This window comes from Triturus cristatus, chromosome 1_2 (assembly GCF_964204655.1).
Source record: "Triturus cristatus chromosome 1_2, aTriCri1.1, whole genome shotgun sequence".
NCBI lineage: Eukaryota > Metazoa > Chordata > Amphibia > Caudata > Salamandridae > Triturus > Triturus cristatus.
The window spans coordinates 996,337,134-996,364,348 of record NC_140580.1 but is presented as its reverse complement, the minus strand read 5'-3'; the positions used below and the strand labels follow the sequence as shown (position 1 = coordinate 996,364,348).

Here is a 27,215-nt window from a genome sequence, read left to right as displayed (position 1 = left end):
GTGTCAGGACAACCTAGTCCTAAATCGTATCTAGTATCTTGTGTTTAAGGAACTATATTATCTGGAAGGAAAGGTCTTCTCGGACAGATCCTATTCTATACTGACTGTTAGTGCGTGTACAGGCGTCTATGTGTCTACATGAGATGCGTGGTAACAGGGGCTATGAATTATTTGCATAAAGACAGCGAGGCCGAGCCCTTTGCTCGGTAGCTGGAAGGATGTTTACCTAAACTATTAGACAGGAATGCATTGGATGAGGAGCGGAGCAGATAACTTGAAGGCTGAATACAGTTTTTGGCAGGCAACAGGCCGCGTCAGGCACCGTTAGCCGCGCAGGGAGTAGGACAAAGTTCATGGACACGGATGCAGGTCCAGGCTGGAGCATTTCAGAGGCAGAAGCAGGAAAAGGCTTGATGACAGAATTCAGGGCCTACTCGCCTGAACTGTAAAACGTAAAAAGTGTACCATATAAAGTCGGTGGCCAATCATACTTAGGAACGGAATATCTGGCCCATTCATGGCAGATATGAAAGAGTACATATTAACGTTGGACACGATTGTATTTGCGTCTTCATAGTTTGAAGTGGAGGGAACATACATGTACTTGTAGCATGTACATGGAGCCGTTGGGGTCTAAGATAGGGGACACAATTGACCATAAAATTCATATTTCCTCAGTTTGACAAGTGCCCAGAGTGCAAGAGAAAGAAGGCCAAGTCGGACCCACACAGGGTGTGCATCGTCTGCCTTCCCCAGTCCCATGTTCCAGAGGAGTGTGACATTTGCCAATCTTTCTCAGCCAGGACCCTGAGAGAAAGGATGAAGATCAGGCTCCAAGGCCTGGAGGACAGAAGGCTGAGGGCACAAGGTGGGTCAGGACGGGCTGATTCTGCCCATGCTGAGGCCCCTGGGGGGCTCCCCAGGGGCAGGAAGCCCAGCAAACGTCCCCATTCTCCGTCGATTGCGTCGACTACGGCGTCGAGGGGGTTGGCTGCAGTCTGGTCACCGTCTCCCCAGGGCTCTGGGGTGAAACGGCGTTGACGCTCGCCGTCGAGGGAGCTGAGCAGTCCGCCGTCGACGACATCATCATCTTCGTCGACGCCGTCGACTTCTCCGTCGAGTCATCGGCGTCGAGACCAGTCCCGGCGTAGGCGCTCGCCGTCGAGGCGAGGTCGCCGTTCGCCGTCGGCAAAGAGGAGAAGGTCATCGTCGAGGGGATCCCCGACGTCGAGGACCTGTCCGAGGCGTTCGCCGTCGAGGAGGCGTTCGCCGTCGAGGAGGCGTTCATCGACACCGAGGCAGCGCAGGAGGAGTCCTGACGCCGGGAGTCACTCGGGGTCACAAAGGAAGAGAACGGAGTCACCGGGCTCGGTGTCCTCAGTGGTGTATACACCTCCTCCTCCTCCTCCTCCTCCTATTCTGCCTCACACACCGTCGGGCCCAACTGTGGCTCCGCCACGGTCAGTGTCGTTGCCTAGGTATCCGACGTCGCTGAAGAGAACTACAAGGCCGCGGCACCAGGTTACGCCACCGTCGCCTGCGAGGCCGGCTGAGCGGCCGAAGCCAAACAGATCGCGCTCCCGCTCCAGACGGGGAGGAAGATCACGGAGCCGTGGACGGTCATCATCGACATCTGGGCGACGCCGCAGGAGGCGCAGAGCCAGATCCCGCACCCAATCGTCTGCCAGGGACTACTCGCCGACGCTGTCGGACTCGCCAGGGACGGGAGTATCGCCTGTCGACGATGTAGTCTCCTTCCAGGAGATGCTACTGAGGGGTGCGGCCAAGCTAGGGATCACGGTGACGGTGCCAACACCTACGACGTCCGTGATCTTCGAGACGCTGCACAAGAAGCACCTGCCTCGCCCCCTTTTGTCACTAGTGCCGGGATTGGTGGAGCCCGCTACGGAGTTGTTCCACACTCCGGCGGTGACAAAACCAGCCCCCTCAAGGCTCCTGAAGAAGTATCGGGCGCCGGAATCGGACCCAACCTTTCTGAGGATGGACCCGAAACCGGACTCGGTCATTGTGACGGCGGCAAGGAAGCAGCATGCTACCACTCCTTCCTCGATAGTGCTGCCTGATAAGGATAGCCGTTGGCTAGACTTGGCGGGCAGAAAGGTCTGTGGGACGGCTTCTACCACCATGAAGGCGGCAAGTGCCGGGGCTCTGTTGGGGCGCTACGACCGTGGCCTATGGGAGTCTCTCCAGCAGTACGCGGAGCTGCTGCTTCGCGACAAGAAGGAGGACTTTCTAGAGCCTTTGTGTGAGGGGATGCTGGTGTCGAATCAGATTATCAGCGCGGCGGCGGATGTGTCTCTGTTAGCGGCACATGGATATTGTCATGGCATCAACCAACGGCGTCACGCTTGGCTTCGCCTTACCTCACTCAAACCGGAGGCACAACAAAGAGTGGCCAACCTGCCTTTCTCGGGGGAAACCCTGTTCGGCCAGCATGCGGACGACGAAATGGCCCGCATGAAGACGGAGGCAGAGACCCTGACGGCTGTCGGGTTAGAGAAGCCTGAAAAGAAAAAGCGCCCGTTCCAGAGACGGTTCGGGGCTGCAGGCAGAGGGCGTGGGCAGGCCTCGGGACAGCAGCAACAGCAGTTCCGGAAACCCTTCCAGAACCGCCAGAAGGGTAGAGGAGGCCAGCAGTCCGCTACAGCGACCAAGGGACCGGCTGGGTCTCGGCCCTGAGCGATTACTTCCCCTGCAACAGTTACCCACTCCAGTGGGGGGAAGCGTTCAATCTTTTCTGGCAGAGTGGAGAAAAATTACTCGGGACAAGTGGGTGCTGAATATTGTTTGCAATGGATACAGTCTTCGGTTCATCAGCCCGCCTCCAGCGATTCCGCCGGTAAGCTCACAGTATCAACTGCGAGAGCTCCAGGCGGAGGCAGACATCCTGTTGAGGAAAAAGGCGGTGGAAGACGTACCTCTGTCTCAAAGGGGAAGAGGTCTGCACTCTCGGTTCTTCCTGGTTCGCAAGAAGGACAAGAACGAGTTCAGGCCCATTCTGGATTTGCGGCAAGCAAACAAATGGATTCGCAGAGAGAAATTCCGCATGCTCGCGTTGCACCAGATTTACCCTCAGCTGCAATGAGGAGACTGGCTCTGTGCCATAGACCTACAGGATGCGTACTTCCATGTGCCCATTGCACAGAAGCACAGGAAGTTCCTGCGATTCCAAGTCGGCGCCAATCATTATCAATACACAGTACTGCCATTTGGGCTAAAGTCTGCGCCCAGGACCTTCTCGAAGTGCATGGCAGTGGTAGCTGCACACCTGCGGAGGAACAAGGTGTTTGTCACGTACCTGGACGATTGGTTGATCAAGGCCTTCTCCTTCTCCGAAGCACAAGCGCACTTCCAGAAGACGTGCGTTCTCTTGAACAAGCTGGGGTTGCACGTCAACATGTCCAAGTCTGTCCCGACTCCGGTCCAGTGCATACAGTACTTGGGGGCCTCCATCAATACGCTGTCAGCAAGCGTGTCTCCTTCGGAGGAGAGACGGTTATCACTCCTTCGGAAGGCTCAGGCTCTTATGACCGCTCCATCGACGACAGTGAGGAAGGTGTCTTCGCTGCTGGGATCGATGGCCTCATGTATCTTCCTCACGCACGGCTGCACATGAGACCACTGCAGGAGTGCTTGGAGGATCAGTGGGATCAGAGGACAGGTTCTTGGGACGACAAGATACGGCTGTCTCTGCATGCTCTTCAGTCGCTGAAGTGGTGGTGTTCGGCGGAAAATCTCCTCAGGGGGGTTCCCTTCCACAAGGACATTCCCACTCAGAGTATCGTGACGGATGCGTCTCTCCACGGCTGGGGAGCGCATTCCGAAGACTTACAGATACAAGGAAAGTGGTCCCCGTTGGAGTCGACGTACCACATCAATTTCCTGGAACTCAGAGCCGTTTACTTGGCATTGAAGGCCTTCCATCCGTCCTTCCAGACCAACTCGCTGCTTGTACAGACGGACAATACAACCACGATGTATTACCTCAACAAGCAGGGGGGGTCGAGATCACGCACTCTGTCGCAGGAAGCGCAGTCGATCTGGCACTGGCTTCTGGCCCGAGGTCTGACGATTACGGCCACGCATCTGCCAGGTGTGCAGAATGTTCAGACGGACGCACTGAGCAGACTGATTCAGGAAAACCACGAATGGGTCATAAACGACGAAGTACTAGGGGACGTCTTCGCAAGGTGTGGGACTCCAGGCGTAGATCTGTTCGCCACCGCCAAAAACAGCAAATGCCGAGACTTCGCATCCAGGTACTACCAGCGGGGGACGCTGGGGAATGCGCTATGGATCGACTGGTCGAACAGCTTTCTGTACGCTTTTCCACCCATTCCCCTGATTCCGGCGGTGCTCATCAAGCTGTCCCAGTCCGGGGCGCGGATGATCCTGATTGCCCCGGAATGGCCCAGACAGTGGTGGTTCACGGACCTGCTTCACCGGTCTCTCCTTCCTCACATACGGCTGCCGTGCAGGCCGGACCTTCTCACGAAGTTCGGGGGGCAGTTGGTGCACCTCAACCTCTCGTCTTTGAGTTTGGCGGCATGGCTCCTGAGAGTGCAATATGGCCATTTGAATCTACCAGCAGATTGTATGGATATACTGAAGGAGGCTAAGCGACCTTCCACTAGAACGTCCTATGCTTACAAGTGGAAGAGGTTCTGCATCTGGTGCAAGTCCAAGCACTTTGACCCGACGACATGTAAGGAAGATGTCATCCTTCCGTACCTTTTGCATTTGGTGCAGTCTGGCCTTAATTTCCATTCCATTAAGGTCCATCTCACTGCTTTGACTGCTTACAGGAAATGCCCTTCACAGACTTCCTTCTTTCAGATCCCTGTGATCAAGGATTTTTTGGAAGGCTTGAAGAAAGTGTTCCCTCCTGTCAGACTTCCCTCGCCTTCATGGGAATTGAATGTGGTGCTGTCCAGATTGATGAAGGAGCCTTTTGAACCTATTCACAAGGCTTCGTTGCAGCACCTGTCTTGGAAGGCGGCGTTCCTAGTGGCCATTACGTCGGCCCGCAGGGTGAGTGAACTTCAGGCGTTGTGTTGCCAAGAACCTTATACGGTATTTCATGCTGCTAAGGTTGTTATGCGTACTCACCCTAAATTTCTTCCTGAGGTTATATCTGATTTTTATGTCAACCAGACTATAACTTTACCTACGTTTTTTCAGAATCCTTCTTCTCCAGCGGAAAGGTCTCTACATTCCCTGGACGTTAAGAGGGTGTTGAAGTTTTATCTTGATAAGACCAAAGATATTCGTAGGTCAGACCAATTGTTTATCAATTATGGATCAGTCAGGACCGGTCTTGCTACCTCCAAACAGTCCATCTCTCGGTGGATTGTGTCCTGTATACAATTGTGTTACCAAAAGGCTAATAAGACCTTAGGGGGTACACCTAAGGCTCATTCCACCAGGGGCAAAGCTGCCACGACTGCTTTGCTGCGTAATGTTCAGATTGCAGAAATCTGCAAGGCGGCCACTTGGAGGTCGGTCCATACCTTTGCTGCGCATTACTGTCTGGACACGGATGCCAGGGCAGATGCTCAGGTTGGGCAGGCTTCGCTGCGAAATTTGTTCGCACAGTAGTGGTATTATTTTGTAGTCTCCTCCACTGCCGTTTTGGTGTGGGGATGGGCTTGCCATTCTATTCACTAGATTATGACTATACATAGAGATCCCCTACTACAGAAGGAGTAGTTTCTTTTCTGTAACTCCAGTTCTGTAGTAGGGGTATCTCTGTTATAGTCATAAGCGCCCGCCCTCCTCCCCGGTGGAGAGATAAATGTTAATGTAAGGAATGCTACAGGTCTGGCGTGTTAAGCCTTCAAAAAGAACTGAAAGTAAAAGGGACCTGCTGTGCATTCTGGGATACTGGAAAAGTTCTGGAAAGTTTTCTTAAAGGCACAGTATCCTGTTCTGAGCCACATAATGGCAGCCTATGGGGCTTGTCTGTCCATTCCTCCCTCTCTATCATTTCAGAGGCTTTTGCTGGTAGAGGCAGGTTTTTCTCTGTGGAAAAAGCTGGGCAGGCAGTGCTGTTGATGGATGTTGGTGGAATTTTCTAGTTGAAGTACTGGACAGTGTAGCCTGTGGATATAGGCTGCATTATCTGTCTTTGAATCCTCTCTTAAGTGTAGATGCAGGTCTGCATGGCTTGACAACTTAAGAGATTATTTTTATTGCTCCGGGGTCCACGCACATGGGCGGGACTATTCACGAGATTATGACTATAACAGAGATACCCCTACTACAGAACTGGAGTTACAGAAAGAAACTACTCCTACTTAATGTTCTCATAGTGTAGCGCTTAGAAGTAGTTTAGGGTGGTAGGCTGCTAGGAACCTTTTAATTATGTTAGAGCTGTTCATTTAATTCTTGCTGCTTGCAACATGCATAAGTGTTGTTTTAATTATATTCTGTGTGGTTATTAGTCAAATAATAAGCAACAGGATGAGATTCCTGAAATGAAACTATTTTAAATGTACATAGACTATTTTCTTAGTGCAGTGCTTGAGTGTGATATTCTAAAGAACTACATTAGATTTGAATTACCACTCTGTACCTGAACCCTTTACAGGACTGTTAGTAACCTAGAAAGCATGGACACTACTACAGCAGGTGTGCTCAGTGAGGTTGTGTGGAGGCTACAATAATCTAGACTCCCCTGCTCAAAGGATGGTGCACTGATCTCAGTCCAGACCCCCATGGGTAGGGAAGCCAACCCTTGTAGACCTGAGCTGTTTGCTCCATGCAGGCTCTGGTTACATTCTGGATCACCCTACCCCTTTCCAGTAGCTGGACGCATTGCAATAGCAAAGATAGTGGTGCTTCAAGCCTTCTTTGTTACTTTGAAAACTTTCCATTGGTGATCCCCACAACCTTTCTCTGTCAGTTGGGTATGCTACTGGTGGAATTGATATGGGTAAAGAGTAGGTTGAGTGTTGGTTATTGCCAAACTAAATTGGCCCTCTGACCGAGATGGCATGGGGCTTCCTATTTTCCATGATATTACATGGCAGTTCAGCTTCAGTGTTTTCAGATAATTACTTATATCTATGGTATACAGATGGGGCAGTTTTTATTGTGCGGCAGGGTTCTACTCTTGTGTAGGAAACAGCAGGCCATTGACAACAGTGACTCAGGAGCTCTAATAGAAACATTATATTTTGCATGACTTTAGGCAGATTAAATGGTTCAATAAAGCCATACGAGAACACACATGGGTATGCTTACAAATATTCAGAAGCAAATTGGAAACATACAAAGAGCACGTCTATAATGATAAAGGGGGGGGCAGAAGATTTCGGAGTAACCACAGAAGGTTTCCCAAAACGCCTGCTTTAAGTTTATTCTATTCAACATACTACATAGATCTTACCTAACACCTCGCAAACTCGAACAGATTCACCCGACACCCTGGTAAATTGCCCAAGATAACACATTGCACCTACAGATATTTCACACAGGTTATAGGCTGCGCTAAGTTGAGATACTTCTGGGTTGAAGTGATGCAAATTATCTCTAAAGCTATGTGAAAGAGATATCTAGAGAACATTAAACATTGCCTGCTGTGTATGTATCCCAGACCTAAAAAAGCCAAGGTCACAAGATTTGCAGACCTGAATCTGTTACTAGCTAAGCGGGCAATAACCATGCAATGGAAATCTACAATACGCCCCATCACGAGAGAGGTTGAATACTAGGCAGAAGCAGAAAGCAAGGCGTTTCATATGGAGGATAAGTAGGGCCTGTGGGACTGACCCATTGCAGCACATTTACATGAGGCTTACAAAGAAAGTGCTGAAGATGATAATATACCATCCTAAATCGTGGCCCACACCAGATTGGCTTCATACAGTTGAGTAAGTCAACTAAGGGAGCTTCTCACCCCAACTAATCATACACCTCACTTGCTGATCTGATGCCAAAGAAAGTTCAGTGGACAGTAAGCTGTCAAAAAGCATTTGATGACCTGAAGCAGGCCATGTGCAGTGCACCTATTCTGAAAAGTCCAGACTACTCCAAAGAGTTCATTGTCCAGACAGATGCTTCTGAGTTAGGTGTGGGAGCTCTTCTTTCACAACTGAATGTAGATGGTCAAGACCAGCCCATTGCTTTTATAAGTAGAAGGCTGACCCCTAGAGAGAAACGTTGGTCAGCTATTGAGAGGGAGGCCTTTGCTGTGGTTTGGGCCCTGAAGAAGCTGAGGCCATACTTGTCTGGCACTCACTTCAAGATTCAGACAGACCATAAGCCCCTCTTGTGGCTAAATCAGATGAAGGGTGAAAATCCCAAACTTCTTAGGTGGTCCATTTCCCTACAGGGGATGGACTTCACAGTGGAACATAGACCTGGGACTGACCATGCCAATGCAGATGGACTCTCCAGATATTTCCACTTAGAACATGAAGACTCAACTGGTCAAGGTTAGTTTAATGTCCCTAAGTTTGGGGGGGGGGTTGTGTAGGAGAGTAGGGTCTGCTTTCTATGTTCACCCCCACTTTTTGCTTTTGCTTTACTGGTTTTCGACTTAGATGTGGCTGTGGGCCTGCTAATCAGACCCACAGCCCTGCTGTTCTCTCTCTAAATTGATACTATGTACTCTAGGTGCATAACCCATTTGGATAGGGTCACCTTATTGGCCCCTGTACAGTGTACCTTAGGTACCCAGGGCATAGGTGTACCCTAGGCCTACCAGGGGCTGCAGCATGTATTATGCCACCCCTGGCCTGGCCTTCCATTATGACACAACTGGCTGATCACTCAGCTGGGGCAAGGTCGTGTAATCACCCCTTGCTTAGTTGTAGTATTCCTATACCTAACTTACATATAGACACATGTGTACCTATCAGCCACTCCTATGGCAGGCCTTAGCAATCCTGGAGGCAGAGTGCTTGGTAACATGTGAGATGGTGCTCTAGCATGAGCTAAGCCTGTCTGCAGCTTTCGGAACCATGTCCTTATCGCTGTTCTATGATATAGCCTACCATATACTCTTAAAGTGCCTTATAATCTTAAACGGTTATGGTAACTATGGTTTGGCTTTATCAAAACATGTCGTGTAAGGTGTCTAACACTTTGGAATAATACCCCCATCCCATTTCTGGGGATGAGGATATTATCCCTCCCTTCTAGAGGGAGAAGACATGTTGTAACCTACTTACCCGGTTAAAGTTAACCAGAGCCCCAGCATCACAAAATGGATGCTGCTGCCACAGACACGAGTCTGACCTCCTGCTGCTGGGAGTGATCCCGGCAAGGGAGACTTGGACAATAGGTTTCCTGCCTTGGGAGGTGCGAGCACCACCCCAGACAGGCCTTAGTGTATTGGGGCAGGGAGGGCTGAAAGGAATGAGACATGCCTGGGGCACACAAGGTGTCCCATGCATAGTCCAGTTCAAACCGGTGCTGGGGCACTCCAGCCCCAGTCCTGGCGCGAAACTGGACAAAGGGAAGGGGGTGTAACCACCCCCCACCCAGGTCCCACCCAGAAGGCGTGACCTAGCAGGTAACCCAGCCCCCCAGATTTGGATAAGAGTGGTAGCTGGGCCCCAGCAGATTAGATTATCCTGAACCTGCAACTTGAACAGAAACTCTGGACCTTCGACATTCGACGAAAGAAGAAGACTGAAGAATCTCCCTTGTGGCCAAGGAGTGGCTACCCTGTGCAAACAGGCACCATCAAGAGACTACCCTTTGCTTTGCTGAAGTTCTACGAGGGACCGACTGCAGAGCCCGACCAGAGCCTTGACTTCCAGACTTCTCCGACCCTGATCCACATCCACAGCCGAGCTGAGATCCGTGGAGGCGACGAGAGACGTGGGACCGGCTACCTGGGAAAAGTGGCTAGTATCTTCCAGCGCAGCTTCTGAGGCACCCTCGAAGTTGTGCACCGCGGATTGAGAAGCCCCAACCCCAAGCACCATCTGCACCGAAGATCAGCCCCCCACACTCCACGAGTCCTGCGTGGGGCCCTTCTGCATTTTCCTGCTTGCCGCGTCTGTCCGGTTGCTTGCCCGTTGGCGAGTGGCCTCTGTGACGACGCACCTTGAAATCTTCACTGCTGGTTTGGCTCCTCCAGACTGGCTTCCGCTTCTTTGCAAAAGAGAAGCACCCCAGACCTTCCTGGTCTGCACCAGAAGCAAGTCCTCCGTTCTTCGTGGGTTCCGCTTGCCAAGGCTTGGTGAGTCCTAGTTCGACTTCGACGCCGCCGACAGCAAGAGCCTTCGTGGGACAGCTCGCCTCCTGGTCCTGGTCATCCTCGACGTCTCCTGGTCCCCGTGGCTGCAGCGACAAGCTTCACCTTCACCTGCAATTTTCACGACATCGCCTGGTTCCTTCCTGGTTCCACGTGGTCACTGGCTAGTGACCTTGACTCTGTCCCTTCTGCTTGCAGGTCTCCTCTCTTCTTGATCCCAGCCTTGGGATCCACCGGACACTCTTCACTGACTGCCTGTCAGCAACTTTCCTTCAGGCATCCATAGAAGTCCACGACGAAACCCGACGCAAGTTCACACCTATGCACCCGCAGCCCGTGGGCTAGGTAACTTGGGTACTTCGGTGCTCACAAGGGTAGTGACTATCCTAGGGTCTAGTTTCCGAGTCTCGACTCTCTAGCTGCTTCAGAAGTGTCCTTAAACTGTTAATTTCTAACTGCTAGTAATTCTATCGACTTTTACGCATTACGCGTGAGTGTTTCCACTCTGCACCTGAATCCCGTGGGCCTCCCACTTCCTAACTGTTGCTAGTGTAGTGTAGCCCCAGCGATTCCCTAGGCCTAGGCCTATCCTATTTCCGTGACAGTGGTCCTTATACCACTTCTTTAGTATATGGTTTGCGTGGCCCCTAGGGCCTAACTGTATTACTTACCTGCGTGACTTAATGTATGCATAAATAAGACTGTGTTGTACTTACCTCTAATCTCATAAAGAGTGCTGAGGGTTTGTCTAGAATAAATACACTTTATGTTATATATATATCTGTTGTGGTGTCCTTTCATTTGGTATTCAAGGGATTATATATGGTATCACAGCTGGCTTCACATGCCATTCAGAGTTTAGCCTAAGACTGCTCTTGTCCATGCTACCACTAGGATAGCTGGTCTATAAGGTTGACTTTACAACCAATCACCATAAGGGTTGTTTGGACTGATATAAGGTGTACACTAGAACTAGTGACATCATACATCAGGCCAACTTCTCACACCCACCACAACGGAAGCCAACCGGCTCAGATGCATCCTGATCAACACCTGCTCCGCACACAAACACGCCGTCGAACTCTGGGACCTACTAGACACCACATCACCGGACGTCGCCTTCCTAACCGAGACCTGGATGAACGAAGCCTTCTCCCCAGACATCACCATAGCCATCCCAGACGGGTAGAAGATCACCCGCAGAGACCGCACCAACAGGGCCGGAGGAGGAATCGCCATCGTCCACAAAAACAGATCTCAACAAACACCACCGACACCCTCAGCACCGCCGAACACATGCACTTCCAGATCCACACAAACCCAAAGACCACCTTAAGAGGCACCCTAGTCTACAGACCTCCAGGACCCCAGCCTCAATTCTGTGACTCCATCGCCGACCTCATCAGCACACACGCGCTGACCTCCACTGACTACATCCTCCTCGGAGACCTGAACTTTCACCTGGAGAACAACAACGACAGCAACTCCTCCACCTTGTTCGACAATCTCGCCAACCTCGGACTGAAACAGCTCGTCACAACGCCGACCCACAACGCCGGCCACACGCTAGATGTCATCTTCTCCTCAAGCCCCCACATCACCTTCAGCCATGCCAGACCCCCCGCCGCCGCTGGGGCAAAATCACTGAAGAACAACTACAGACAAACCCCGCACTCAACCCCCCGACGACCCCAACCAACCCGGATGAAGGGGCACTCGCCCTCGAACGCTGGATGAACGACTACGCCAACACCATCGCTCCTCTGAAAAGCCCCACCAATGCAGACACCAGCAGAAGAGTCAGCTGGTTCACCCCGGAACTCCTCAACTCCAAACGCACCTGCCAAAAACTGGAAAACATATGGCACAACGAAAAGACGCCAGACAGCCGCACCGCCCACAGAGACACCATCCGCAACCACCACCACCACCTCAACAGGTCCGCCAAAAGAACCTCCTTTACAGACCGCCTTGAAAACAATGCACACAACAGCAAGGAGCTCTTCACCATCATGAAGGAACTCTCCAACCCCAGCTCCAACGCGAACGACGTCCCACCATCGCAAGCCCTGTGCGACTCCCTCGCCACCTTCTTTCACCGGAAAATCACCAACATCCATGACAGCTTCAGACTCCGGACGACCCCTATTGACCACACCTCACCGAACCCACCGCGCCTCACCGCCCACGACACCCTGACAACCTGGGCCAACGTGAGCATCGAGGACACAATCAAGACCATGGGAACAGTCCACTCCGGATCCCCATCCGACCCTCTCCCACACCACATCTTCAACAAAGCCAGCAAGTCCATCGCTCCCCACCTGCACAAAATCATCAGCCTCTCCTTCGAGACCGCCACCTTCCCTGAAATCTGGAAGCACGGAGAGATCAACGCCCTACTGAAGAAACCCAAGGCGGACCCGAGCGACCTCAAGAACTTCCGGCCCATCTCCCTGCTTCCGTTCCCAGCTAAGGTCATCGAGAAGATAGTAAACACCCAGCTCACCCGGCACCTCGAAGACAACAACATCCTTGACCCGTCCCAATCAGGATTCCGCAGCAGCCACAGCACCGAGACCGCCCTCATCGCCGCCACAGACGACATCAGGATCCTGCTGGACAACGGCGAGACGGTGGACCTCTCCGCCGCCTTCGACACCGTCTGCCACCTCACGACGCAGGGATCCGTAACAAGGCCCTGGACTGGACCACCTCCTTCCTCTCCGGCAGAACGCAGAGAGTCCGCCTCCCCCCGTTTCGATCCAAGGCCTCCAAGATCATCTGTGGCGTCCCTCAAGGATCCTCCCTCAGCCCGACACTGTTCAATGTCTACATGGCACCACTAGCACGCATCGCCCGACAGCACGACCTCAACATAAACTCCTACGCCAACGACACTCAGCTGATCCTCTCCCTCACTAAGGACCCCCTCACCGCCAAATCCAACCTCCACCAGGGAATGAAGGCCGTCGCCAACTGGATGAAGGACAGCCGCCTCAAACTGAACACAGACAAAATGGAAATCCTCATCCTCTGATCCAACCCCTCTGCATGGGACGACTCCTGGTGGCCCACATCGCTGGGGTCCCCCCTGGCCCCCACCGACCACGCACGCAACCTGGGAGTCATCCTCGACTCAAAACTCTCCATGACCAAACAAGTCAACGCCGTCTCCTCCACCTGTTTCAACACCCTCCGCATGCTCCGCAAGATCTACAAATGGATCCCGAGCAACACGAGGAAAACAGTCACCCATGCCCTTGTCAGCAGAAGACTCGACTACGGAAATGCCCTCTACGCCGGAGCCTCGTCCAAGCTCATCAGCAGACTACAGAGAATCCAGAATGCATCCGCACGCCTGATCCTCGACGTCCCATGCCGCGACCACATCACCCCCCACCTGAGGAACCTGCACTGGCTCCCCGTCAACAAAAGGATCCCCTTCAAACTTCTGATCCACGCACACAAAGCACTCCACAAAACCGGCCCAGCCTATCTCAACAGTCAACTCTCTTTCTACGTACCCAACAGGAATCTCCGCTCCGCTGACCACGCCCTGGCCACGGTCCCACGCATCCGGAGAACCACTGCTGGAGGCAGGTACCTCTCCCATCGCACCGCCAAGACCTGGAACACCCTTCCCCTCCACCTGCGACAGACCGAAGACCTGCTGACCTTCAGGAGGCAACTCAAGACCTGGCTCTTCGACCAATAGCAGCAGCAACCCCCCAGCCCCCCACCACCTTGAAATCCTCACGGGTATGTAGCGCGCTTTACAAAATATGTGATTGATTGATTGATTGATTGATCTATCCCAGACAAAAGTATTAATAACTCCTTAAAACCGGAACTTTCCTAGACATTTGAGAAGAACTTCATATGTCCACTGCTTAACAACAAATTGGCAATCTAGACAACTACAGACCAATTACTAATGTACCTATCCTTAAGAAACTCATTAAGAGAGTGGCCTTTTACCAAATTGGAGAATTCATAGAAGAAAGCAAGCTACCCTTAGACAGGCAAATAGGATTCAGCCCCAAAAGAGTTTGAAATCACTTTAATTGCAATTTGAGATGACCTTCAAAAACATAGTTTACAAAAATGTTGTCTCTGTATCTGTTCTCAATAGGATTTACTACTTTCTAAATAGATCCTACCTAATTAAGGGGCCCCCCTTCTCTGCAAACCCTTACTGCATAAAAAACGGATCTCACAAGGATCTATCTTCTCACCTCTGCCTTTGAACATGTACATGGAAGCACTACTCAATCTTATCAGTAGTTTCAAGCTTATCTGCTACAACTATGCAGACAACCCACAGAAAAAGTGAATTTTCTACCTTCAAAGATAAGAATCACTGAGAATCACTTTGAGTTCAGAACTATGGTCAACACTTGTTTATTCCCAACACCCAATTATTGGCCACTGACCGATACTGTCCAGGGACCCTCTAAAAACAAGAAGCAGCTCAATTAACAGAATCTCTTTACAAAAAACTGTTACTATTATATGGCAGAACCCTCCCCTACCAATCAGGAACTTTCCACTTGTGCATCAGCCTCAGGCAAATACATAATGGAATGATCAATGCAGATCCCACATAATTGTTCAGTTCTTGAAATCCTACTTGACAACCTAAAGGACCTACTATCCAGGCATACCACATAACTCATTACCTTATATTAACAAAGCAAGTGAAAAGTCTCAGCATCATTCAATATCTACATAACAATGGACAGACTGTATCAATACCATCAAAAGCCATACAGAACAACCAAAGGCACAACAACATATGTCACCTGCCCCATGGTAATCAACTTTCAACCTTTCTTTCTCCTCTTTATACTTTCCCTGATTGGTTGTAGGATATTTAGACAGATGCAATCGTGTTCCTAAAAATCATGTATGAACATTGCATTTGATTCATAGCTAGGGATTATTTCCCCAGCCTTTATATTTGAATGATACTATCCTCATATTCCATCCTCTACCTGCCTTAGTGCCTCTGAGGGTGCCCTACTCAATTCTATGCTTCAGTAAAAGGCCCACACTTCTCCGCCTTACTAATTCTCCTGTGCAGCCTCTCGTTGCAGTTTCGCAATATCTAACCTCCTCAATTTTTGTTTCCACTTGTATGAACTCACTGTAGTAGTCACACACATTAAACTAATCCACCTCTGGAAACTGGGGAAAATACTTCAGACAGTGTCCTCAAAGGACATGACTAAACCAATATTATACAAAAGCAATAACCTTTGGATTAACCACAACTTTGAATTACGGAGACATGTGTTACACACCATTAAGTGCTTCAACGCCTCAGCAAGTGTACAGCAGCATGTACATGTAATTACAATACAGTCTCTGAAAAAGGCCCTGTTCTGAGCCTTGGGACTGCGGCACTCCTGAAAATATATGTGCTTTTGGTGAGGAAAGAAATTATGGATTTAGGCCCAGATCCCTGTGCTGGGGTGAATGTATGACATTGTTCTGCATTCTGTCCATCAACTGTTGTTTTTGCATTAGAATCACTCATGGCATCCCAAAAGGATGGCTGCTCAGTAATTTAAGTTTTGTTGCAGTTCCACAGATTTTTTTTCAATACGAGCATTCTTCATCCATGTGTTTTTTCCATGTGTCCCATGTCAGGGCATGACCTTCACATCCTTAACATCTTAGTGGGACTATCTTGTTAACATCTTCCAAACAAGAGGCCCTGATTACAATTCGGTTGCAGAACCCCGCTTGTGCGAAAGGTATTTGCATTCAGTGGGGGTATTTTGATTTGGTTGCACTTATTTTCTGTGACAGGAGTTTGCACCCACAATTTGCAGCAGAAAAAACATGAAGCTATCATAGTAGCAAAGTGCACCACATTGTGTTTTGCGCACACAATGAAAAGAATAAATGAAATTATGTATGATTCGCCTTTCATGTATGTGCAAACTTTAATTGCAGGCAACTTATACACCTGCTAATTACTGTCACCAGCCATTTAGAAAAACTGTTGCTGGGCAATTTGCAACTAATTTTTGAGGCACAACAATTACAGGCTCATAGAAGGCATAGAGGTTTAGCTTTACAGTTGTGCTTCACTGTTACAATACTAGGGAACTCTGCAAAATGGCCCAAAAACTCCACTGCGTTATGCCTAGTTCTGCAAGTGGCGGGGTGCGATATGTCGCACTGCTTGCAATGCTTTTTAGCGTGAAGTGTTTGTCCCGCACTTTAAAATCAGCACGAACAGCACCATGTGCAGCGCAAGAGGACGCTGCTTCTTTCTGCCGCTTGAGCAGATGTTCTACTCGAGCAACAGCTTCCTCCAAACGAGTGGAAAGTTTCTCAACACGAGCAATAGCGACCTGCTGCGACCGTTCATGTTCAGAAATCTTGCTGGGAGTAGGTGTGGAGTACGATTTTCCTCGCTCACCAACTTAACATTGAGAAGCCCCACAAAAGGAAAATCTCTGTTCCGTTCCACTACACAGAGTTTTTCGGAACTCCACGATCTAAGCGGAGCCTGAAAAAAACTGCGTGCGGAGCAGAATTTCACACCCAGGCCTGTACAGTACCTACGGCACTAAGAAGTCTGTTTGTGCGCTACTGTTCATTCAGCCTGCCTGGCATATTTTTCCAATATGGAGAGGACTGGAGAGTAGGGTTTTTTGGCAATGATTCTAAAAACTATAGTTGTGTGTGCCATGTTGTACTTTTCTCAATTTCTGTATCAGATTAGTGCACTCAATCATTTTTGACCTTCAATTACCTTTCCCTGCTGTAAACACTTCTGATTCCTCCTGGTTAGTTGCAGAACATTCATGCCTTATCATTGTTTTGAATTGCTCATTGTTGCAATGAACGGTCACATGTCAGTAAACCACGTCTTATAGGGACGCTTCCATCATAGATAAATGTCATTTCTTACCGAGATATGTTTATTTCCTTAGATGTATCAACTTTCCAGTCCTGATTGTGTTGATGCCATTCGTGCAGGCTTCAGAGAGATTAAAGATCTGTACATTCTTCAAGGTAATCCTGTTCATATTTCTTTTCTGTCTGTCAAGACACATGAAGTGCCCTATTAATAGATATGGTTTGAATCACTCTGATTAGCAACTCGGTGGTAAACTCCCTTCACTCCTCATCCCATGACAGTTGTAATGAAGTTCTAACCAGCAAATACGCAACTGCTGTTTCACTTTAACTTCATAAAACATGTTTAGCTTTTTCCTTTGTTCAAAGGATATATATACCGATCCTCTGACTCCGATGTCCCGTTTGTAATAGCTAAGTAGTACCACCTTGTTGAACAAAAAGGTGTAAATTTTGATATAGCAGGTTGCCCACCAGGTCTGCCAACTCCTTCACCACTTCCCTTCTGGTGGAAGACTGCATGCCAAGATTTGCACTGTTGTCATTGAGGATTATTTCAGCAAAAGTGCTTCTCCCGATTGCAACATAAGCCCTCTAAGTAATACTAAAATGCCGTCCTACCCCCATGTCATGGTGGCTGCTAGACATTGTTTTTTGTTTTTCTGGACCAAACCCTCTAAAAGGAGAGCTTCTTCTGCAAATGTAAACATTCATTGGTCCAGATGGCCAATTTTATCCCTTGATAAGAGAATTGCCAATACTGATAATACGTGAAGCATTTACTTCGCTGGTGCATAGAAAAAATCTATCACACCATCAAGCCATATTTTGCCTATTTTAAATTTATTATACCAATTTTTACTTTTCAATTCAAAATTATTTTTATTCGATATGCCACAAAACTTTATCAAAAAGAGACACAAATAGAAATTTTAATAAACTCAGCCATACCATTATTAAATATAACAAGACCACACTCATTCCATTGTTCTTACTTTCTGCTCACATACTCCATTCACCAAACATTTATAACCTGCACTAAACAACAATCATACATAAAGCCTCAACCTGGCCAACCGGACCTAATTATATCAATTTTGAATGCCAGGGATAATCACCAAACACCAGCTACTTGTTTAATACAATAGTCCTTACCAGTGCACTATCAAAAAAATAACATGACCTTTTTAGAAATATAAATGCAATTTACAGTGCACAACAAAAGCCACAAAAAATAGCCACAGGTTGTTTTGGTACAAAAACAAACAAGGTCGACGCGTTTCGAGACCCGCTTCTCAAAGGGCTCTCCTCAGGACCAAAATAACTGAAATGCAAGAAGATAGCGAAATCTTATTATCTAAGAAAAAAATACTTATTCCAAAATAATCAGCAACATACCACCGTCAGTGTATGCTTGCTTACCTCAAAGTAAGATAAACCTTAAACAGCTAATGACTGAAGAAATTTGAAGATTCGAGAATCTGAGAAAAAAATTTCCCCTGCCCCAGTATTGCAAATCAGACGTTTACATAAAAGGGAAAGTAGTGGCAATGCGAGTGTCCCTCATTCACCCTTGCAAAGGTGTGAACAGACCAACACTACCTACATGTAAGATATTGGTGCCTTACTGCTACATTGAAGGTACACCACAGATAGGCAAAGTTTAAACTTTCCTCTTTTTCAAATTCTCTCTGACTTGCAGCACAGTGGCTAACTTATTTCTAGCTAGTTCTATTGAGAGGTCAGTGCTTGATCTGCTTACTGGTTTTTACTCCTATAGTTTAAATTAAGTGACAAAGATAATTCAGTTTAATTACATTTAGGTAAACAGAAGAAAAATGAAAGTCTCTTGAGTGGCCAACGTTTGCTTAAGGGGCAGTAGCTTCTGCACCAATGTGTCCTACAATTAGGCAGCCGGTAATCTTTAGAGATGCTAAAAACTGAAATGTGATGACTTGACAGACATTGGAGTAGCACTAAATAAAAATGGAATCTGCCCTAATCTGTTTTCTTAAATATAGGTTCCAAGCAGCATGGGCATCAGCGACCCCACTCGGAGGGGGGGGGGGGGGGGGGGGGGGGGGGGTGATAATCAATGCCTTTGTTTTCCCACGTATTTTTATGCGCAATTTCTGTATATCTGTGCATGACATGGAGACAAATGCTGGGCGGGTCTCCAAGCGGGCAGCTTATAGGGGACAGTGCCAATGATTCTTCTTGTCAAAGAACCGTCAATGACAACCTAGTTGTTTGCGTTTCCGTTGGCAATTTCTGTTTCAACATTACTGTTGATGACCCATCCGATGAAAACATCAACAACGACAATGATCTTGATGTTTTTACCAATTATGAAGCCTACAGGGAGGCTTCCAACTACGTTTTTTATAGTTTGTCACAAGAAGTCTCTGAGTAAAGTTTCTCTTTTTTATCCTATTAAACTCCTAGACACTGAAGAAGAAACACATGATGAAGGACCTATTGGTGCTACCACTGGTCCGGGACAACTTTCTATGAAATGTCAAGATGGAGATGAATATGACCATCCATCTAGTCATGCATGCAGAGATCATGAAGAAAGAGGAATCTCACTTGGGGTCTGACCAGTCTCAATATGAAAATTCTTTTGGCAAATATTATAAAGAACCCCAATCCCATGGTTCGCAGATGTTGAGAGTTACAGTGAAACTCGTTCATGAATTACATCTCGTCTGACATTACGGACAATGTCTACCCTTAATCTTCAAACCCTGTACCACCACCTTGAGCTTCTTCTTTTCCAGTGCCTCCATTTTAGGAAGAAGGAGAATCTCAATATACCTGTTTGTGACAAACTGATTATGTTCTGGATGTTTCAAAGAGACAGAAGGAAAGCCATCACAGTCATTCCTTTGACAGACTTCATATGACAAGAAGGATTTAAATGATGCTGTTGCCAAATTCGGTTTCTACAGTAATGTTCCATTTTTTTTTTGGGCCCAAAAAATGGGCATAGGTATTTCACCAACATGTCTGGAGGGCTACCTTTGGTATGGTAAATTGCTCAGCACCAGTTATGGAATTCCATTTCTCCGAGTATAGTCTTCCCAGATTGGGAAATAAAAAAGATTAATAGCTTCGGGAAGTGAATTTCATTGTTGTCAGCTGCTTCTATCAAGACCACTAATGTCTTTGATATTGTGAGAAAACACATCTGACAGATGTGGACAGACACGGCTTTTTATCTGAAACTACTACCAAAAGACAAGAAACGGGTGGGAGCCCTTTTACCCCAGAGTAATATGGCTTACGCTGTGATGATAGCTGGCTCCATGGCCATTGCTACTACAGAGTTCTGACGAATCTCTGATGCAGTGGTCTTAATGTGCCAAGGCTGGCTGTGATTCACTTTACTTTGACCATTTTGCAGAATTGTGCTTTCGACATGACTTTTGACAAAGGAATTGTTTGGAAGATAAGTTGAGTAAGCCCTGCAAGCCACAAAATCAGACCAGGTCCCTTGGAAGCATACAGTACAAAAGAAAGTCTCTTTTTGTAGAAATCAAAGGCAGAAGTTTTCAAGAAAGATAGTCATCAATTGCAAAGGCCTTACCTGTAGCAGCTCAAACAGTTATATTCAGGGAACCCTAATACTCCCGTTAGCAGCGTTACACCCACAACTTACCCAAGCACCAGACCTGTAAGAGGCATTGGATCAACAAAGAAGCAGGATTCATCGAAACTTTATTGACAGGTTGAGGGCTGCAGATACACAATTTCCAACTCCATGCCCTCGAGACCCAGGAAAGGGAAAGATTTCAGCTTTCTTTAAAAAATTGGCAGATGTTACTGCAGACAAGTGAGTGTTGATATTAGTTTGCTACAACTGTATCCTCTAATCGGTTAAAAATCATGTTTCACCCGCAGAAACTGGTTCATCGATATCGGTCTTTGATGCAAGCAGAAATCCCCTTCATGGTCACAAAAGGGGATGTGGAGCCCTTCCACAAATCCCAGCAGAATTCAGTCTTTTACTCCAGAGTTTTACTTTGTATGAAAGAAATCCACAGAATGGTGCCCCATTTTGAATTTGAGGTAGCTCAAAAAGTACTTGAGAAACCAGTCTTCCAGAATGGTTACTTTTAAGGAAGTGTTGTAGCTATCCCAGCTTGGGGAATACATGACTTATATAGATTAGCAGTACGCTTATTTCCACATTGCCATTCTTTTCTTTTTTTCAATTTTATTTATGAAGTTTTTATAACATAAACAACCGAAAGGTTAATCAGCATTTGTACAGGCTTGCAAATAACAGGTGGGCGGATCAACACTTCACAATAATCATCAATTGACAGTTCTCCGATTACAGATCGTAATTTGACAGCAAAAATATATCTTTTGCAATGTAGGGAAAGCATCAGTCATGAAGCGTATTTAGTAAATAGGACGTTAATGGGCCCTATATTTCATGTTGTCTAGATGTGCTCGGCAATTCCTCGGCATAGCAGGTAAGTTGATCTTTTTTTTTTTTTTTTTTTTTTTTTTTTGTTAAACCGTTTATTACAGGTCTTAAAAGTATACAAGTATGGGCCCACAACCTTCCGGCCGGCCGCTAGCAATGGTAGGAACATACGACATACATTTATGGAACACGTGGTATTACAGGAGGAGCATTTCTCAGTAGATAACAATGTCAAAAACCACATCATCCAGGCCCCATTATGCGGTTTCATTTTAAATTAAGAACAACAAAAATTAAAACCACACCCACAAGGCAACCCACAATCAAAAATAGCAGCACGTGCTCCCCAAGAGGGGGGATCCCAACTATACACAGAAGTGTGAAGAGGGGGAAGAGAGCAAAGCGAGGACTGGGGGAACCCAATGCCCGGCAGCGGGGGAATGAGTCGGCTAAGGGGATGGGGCTGGCGAGGGATCAGGCAGCAGCGGTGGCGCGCAGATACCCCCTCGGTAGGCGTTCCAGGGGCCCCATACTTTCACCCATGTCCCAGGCTTACCCCTCGCCACATACACCACTTTTTCGCGAAACATGCACCAGTCCATGTGTTCTTTCCAGGCCGAGACCGTCGGGGGCCTCTGGGATCCCCACAGTTGAGCAATATCACGCTTGGCTACCATATATCCCAGAGTCACCCACCACGTCTGCGGCGCTGAGTAATCAGTCGGTTCCCACACATTCAACAGGCATCTCCTCGCTTCAGGCAACAGCGCCACATGCGTAACCAGACGCAGCACCTCATGTACACCACGCCAGAACCCCTCTACCTCCGGGCACTCCCACAAAATATGCATAAAGGTCCCCAAAGCACCACACCCACGCTTACATAACCCATCTCCGGCATAGCCCATACGCAGAAGCTTTGGCCCCGTCATGTAGACCCGGTGGAGTATCTTGAGCTGGACGAAGCGAAGGCGAGCCGGTATGGCCACCTCCTTCGGGGAGGCCACCGCGGAGGTCCAGTCCTCGTCGTCCAACTCCAGCCCGTCGGCAACCCAAGCCGCACGAAGGGCAGTCAACAGGCCCGAGCGGTCGTTTATCAGCTTTTTGTATATAAGTGAGATCGTGCTGTCCGGGACGTGCCCATCCAGCACTCTATCTTCCAGGGGGGAATATTCCGGGATGGAGGCAACGTCCGAGAAGACGGAGCCCAGCGCATGACGGACCTGCAAATACCGGAAGTATTCACTGCCCTGCAACTGGAATTCCGTCTGCAGCATATCGAACGTTTTAAATCCTCCCCTCGTCCAAAGATCCCCCACTTTACTGATACCTATTATGTCCCACTTCTCGAAGCCCTTAGAGGTCCACAGGGAACCCAACCGCTCAGACGCGTATAGTGGTGACGCCCGGGTCAAACGGTCCTTCCACCCCATAGCTGCATTGGCCGCGTGCCAGACTTGCACCATGACACGCGTGGGGCCCGTCAGACGAGCGTCGGGCGCGCTAGAGTAGAGCGCTCGATTGTAATCGCCACCTGGCAGGAGCATCTTGTCCATTTCAAATGCCGGGTTTAAGGCGGGCCCGTAGAGGCCATGGTTAATGGCAGCGAGCTGGGAGGCCCAATAGTACCGTTTAATATCCGGGAGGGCAATCCCCCCGTCAAACCATGGGAGCGTCAGCTTAGCCAGAGCAATACGCGGCCTCCCGTCCCAGAACAGGCGGCGTTGCAGACTCTCCACCTCACGGAAGTAGCGCGCCGGGACCAAGTCCATAGTGTTCTGCAGAGCGTACAGAAAACGCGGCAGAGACATCATCTTGAACAGTGCCGCCCGGCCGAGCGGCGAAAGCGGCAGGCGCCGCCAGCGTGCGACATCTACCCACAAACGCTGGATGGGGGGAAGCAGATTCCGTTCATACCGGGCCTCCGGGTCCAGAGTAATGAAGACACCCAGGTACCGAAATCCCTGCGGGGCGATCTGGATCGGACAGCCCCGCGGGAGAATAGGAGCCTCCCCAGAGAGAACATACACACACGATTTAGCCCAATTGATGACGAGACCGGAGTTACGACCAAACGAGTGTAAAACATCAACTAGGACTATAAGTGATTTGCGTGGGGAGGCTAGGTACAGAAGGATGTCATCAGCGTATAGGGATACGCGGTCCTCATACTCGGGGGTCCAACGGAGACCACGGATGGAAGGCTCCCACCGCAGCCACTCCGCCAGGGGCTCCAAGGCAAGCGCAAAAAGAAGCGGCGACAGGGGACAGCCCTGCCGCGTGCCCCGGCCCAGCTCAAACGGGGCCGATACTCTTCCGTTCACGACCACCTGTGCCAATGGGCCCGCATACAACAATTTGACCCAACTGATGAATCCTGGGCCAAACCCGAACTTAGCAAGCATCGCCCAGATGTATGGCCACTCAAGCGTGTCAAACGCCATGGTGGCGTCTAAGGACGCCAAAATGGCCGGTTCCCGTATGAATGGGACGCGCGCAAGCACCCCATGCAAACGCCGCAGATTAAGGGCTGTATTGCGATGGGGAATGAAGCCAGACTGGTCCTGATGAACCAGATCTCCCACCACACCGACCAGCCGATTGGCGAGTACCTTAGCGAGAATTTTGGGCTCCACATTCAGTAGTGAGATAGGCCGATAAGAAGTAACCCGATCCCGAGGTCTCCCTTCCTTGTGGATCACCACGATTGTAGCCAGACGCTGGTCAAGCGGGAGGGAGCCCAGCGAGTGGGCCGCGAGGAACATTGCGCGGAGGTGAGGCGCCAATGTATCCGGTCGCAGCTTATACAGCTCGATAGGGATACCATTCGGGCCCAAGGTAAGTTGATCTTGACAATACGACAATACACCATGTCCTGCAGCCAATGTTTGTGTCGGCGCCGGTCTACCGCCCCAATGAATGAATACTCTATGCTTTGCCAACAGCAGGGCTATAGCCACTAATTTCCGATGAATGGCTTGTACGTTTGTAACATTCCCCAATAAACATATTTGTGGAGTGCATTCTATTGGCTCACCCACCACTTTTGTCAGAGTGTGCGTGACTTGCACCCAGAACTCACCGACCTTCGGACAGGCCCACGATAAATGTTGGAAAACCGCCCTTGGCGCTCTACATCACACACAACATGCAGATTCTCTTAGACCATATTTATGAAGCTGTGCAGGTGTATAATACATTTGATGCAAATATTTAAAGTTAATAACTCTAAGATTCCCATTTGCAGTTAGCTGCCCTGTCAATTTGCAGCATGCCTTCCAATCATCCACAGTCAGTGGTTCAAAGAGAATACTGTTGCACTTGCCCAGCGGCCCTTCCCACGTGGCCATCGCATCCATCTGTGAAGCGTGATATAAGCGTGTGATAAGTTTGGATCTTGTTTAAGTCATGTAGATTAACTGTAATGCCCCTAAAGTCTGTGGCTCCTCAGGAAATTGTGGGTATAATGTGCGTAAAGCTGCACGCAATCTGCTGTACATGAACACCCTCATCACAGCGTTTTTCCCTTCCTCTAGGAGAGCTTAGACGTCTATAAATTTCCCCTCTTGGAACACATCCCCATCATGTGCATCCCTGCCTCATGTAAAACTTTGAGCGCGCCACTCTCACTTGTCACTGAGATTCTGGTATGCTGCAAGAGGTGGCATATCTGGTGCGTATTGTGGCAGCTTCTGCGCCCGCCTCCCAAGTTCCTACCATGCGCTGACCGTAAACTGCTCCGTATCTATTTCCCCCTTTTCAAATATAGTACTGGTATTTACAATCATAGCTTTGAGAGGTATCGGATGGACTGCGCCCACTTCTACTAAAAAATGCGGGATGAAAGCAGTAGCTTGTTGCCAATAGTAGGCATAATGTGCCTGAACACAGAGATAGTACAGTTGTAAATCTGGAGCCATGAACCCACCCATGTCATATGGAAGTGTTAATGATTCCCACTTCACTCTTGGTTTTATTCCTCCCCATGTAAGCATAATTAGTAGTGTGCGAAGCGTAGTGAAGAAATGTTGTGTTAAGTGAATGGGAATATTCATAAATAAATATAAAAACTTTGGAAGTACAATCATCTTGATCAGCGCTATTAATCTAGGGCACACAGTTACAGGCCCTACCCCCCTGATTCCGTAGACACCCAACCACGCGAGCTCTTGACAAGCCTTAGCTTCAGGCACACTATTGCCCTTCTCGGTCGCACCGACTAGGATAGGCAAACATAAGTATCAGCGATGCCTCACCATCACGACGCTACATTCCCTCGCCAGTGTAATTGGACATATTCCTCCATATCCATTCCCTAGTTTATGCCTATGTTAAACCCCAGTTCCTTTGCCATATATGGAACCCGAGATCGCAGGATCTAAACGTCAGGATAACTGTATGCATTATTTATGCTTCCTGGTGACGAATCATCAATCAGTACAGTTGTTAAACACCATTACAGGATGTATGATCGGATACGCTCACCTGAAGAATATGAATGATGTACAATGTATGAAATATGAAAATGGCAATAAAAATAAGTTTAAAAAAAAACAAACTGCATCTTGATCAGCGCTATCCTATCTGCTAGCGACAGCGGTAGTTTTATCCATCTAGCCACTTGTTCAAGTCGTGTGATTACTCTTCCATAATTGGTTTGTATAACCACCTGCAAATCTTTATGAAACCATATTTCCAGGTACTTTACCGGGTCTGTGCTCCATTCCAGTGGATAACCAAGCTCTATTTGTGGCGTGCTTATAGTCAATGGAAGAACAATTGATTTGGCCCAGTTAATACCTAGCCCTTAGTGCCACTCAAACCGTACATATTCCCAGATAAGCTGTTCTAAATATGCTTCTGGGTCACGAACGTATAGGACCATGTCCTCTGCGTACATGGATACTGCAAGGGGCCGTTGGTTAAAGCGCAATGCCGCCTGTGCGTATCTTTGTCTTAAAATGCATGCTAATGGCTTCAGTACCACTGCAAATAATAGTGGCGACAACGGGCATCCCTGCTTTGTACCACGCTGTATCTCAAATGCACCAGACATCTGCCCATTGACACGCCCTCGCGCTACAGGATCGGTGTATAACAGTTTGATCCTGTTCGTGTAAACAAAGGGCACCCCTATGCGATGTAGGACTGCAAATATATATTTCCACGAGAGAGAATCAAAAGCCTTAGCGGCGTCTAGTAGGACCGCCACCGCAGGCAATGTTGGCTCTAACGCATGCAGTATTGCAAATAACGTACGCAGGTTATGTGACTTGGATCGAGTGGGCACAAACCCCGATTGGTCAGGGAGCACCATTGTGGGGAGCAGTAAACATAGTCTGGTAGCTAGCACTTTTGCCAAGATTTTAACATCAGTATTAATCAGCGATAGGGGCCTATATGAATCGCAACTGTCGGGCGTCTTTCCAGGCTTCAACAGCTCTATGACCGGAAGTCACTGTTCTTTGTACGCCTCCATATACATCTCATGGAGACAGGGGGCTAACAAGTCAATATATTACTTATAAAACTCTGCTGGTAAGCCATCTGTTCCTGTAGCCTTCCCGTTAGATAACGCGTTGATGGCCTCTCGGATTTCGTCTATCGTTATTTGATGCATTAAAAAATCTTGTCGCCCCCGTGAAAGCCACACAAGCGCTATATCGT

The 27,215-nt window shown here is 48.5% G+C and overlaps 1 protein-coding gene across 1 annotated transcript in view; it reads left to right on the top strand.

Moving 5' to 3' along the window:
* The window catches only part of DPP7 (dipeptidyl peptidase 7), a 1,979,246-nt gene that overhangs the window by 635,495 nt on the left and 1,316,536 nt on the right, over nucleotides 1-27,215 (top strand). The window contains exon 5 of the mRNA XM_085611261.1: nucleotides 17,185-17,266. Coding sequence (XP_085467387.1) covers nucleotides 17,185-17,266 — 82 coding nt within the window. The remainder of the gene's footprint in view (nucleotides 1-17,184; nucleotides 17,267-27,215) is intronic.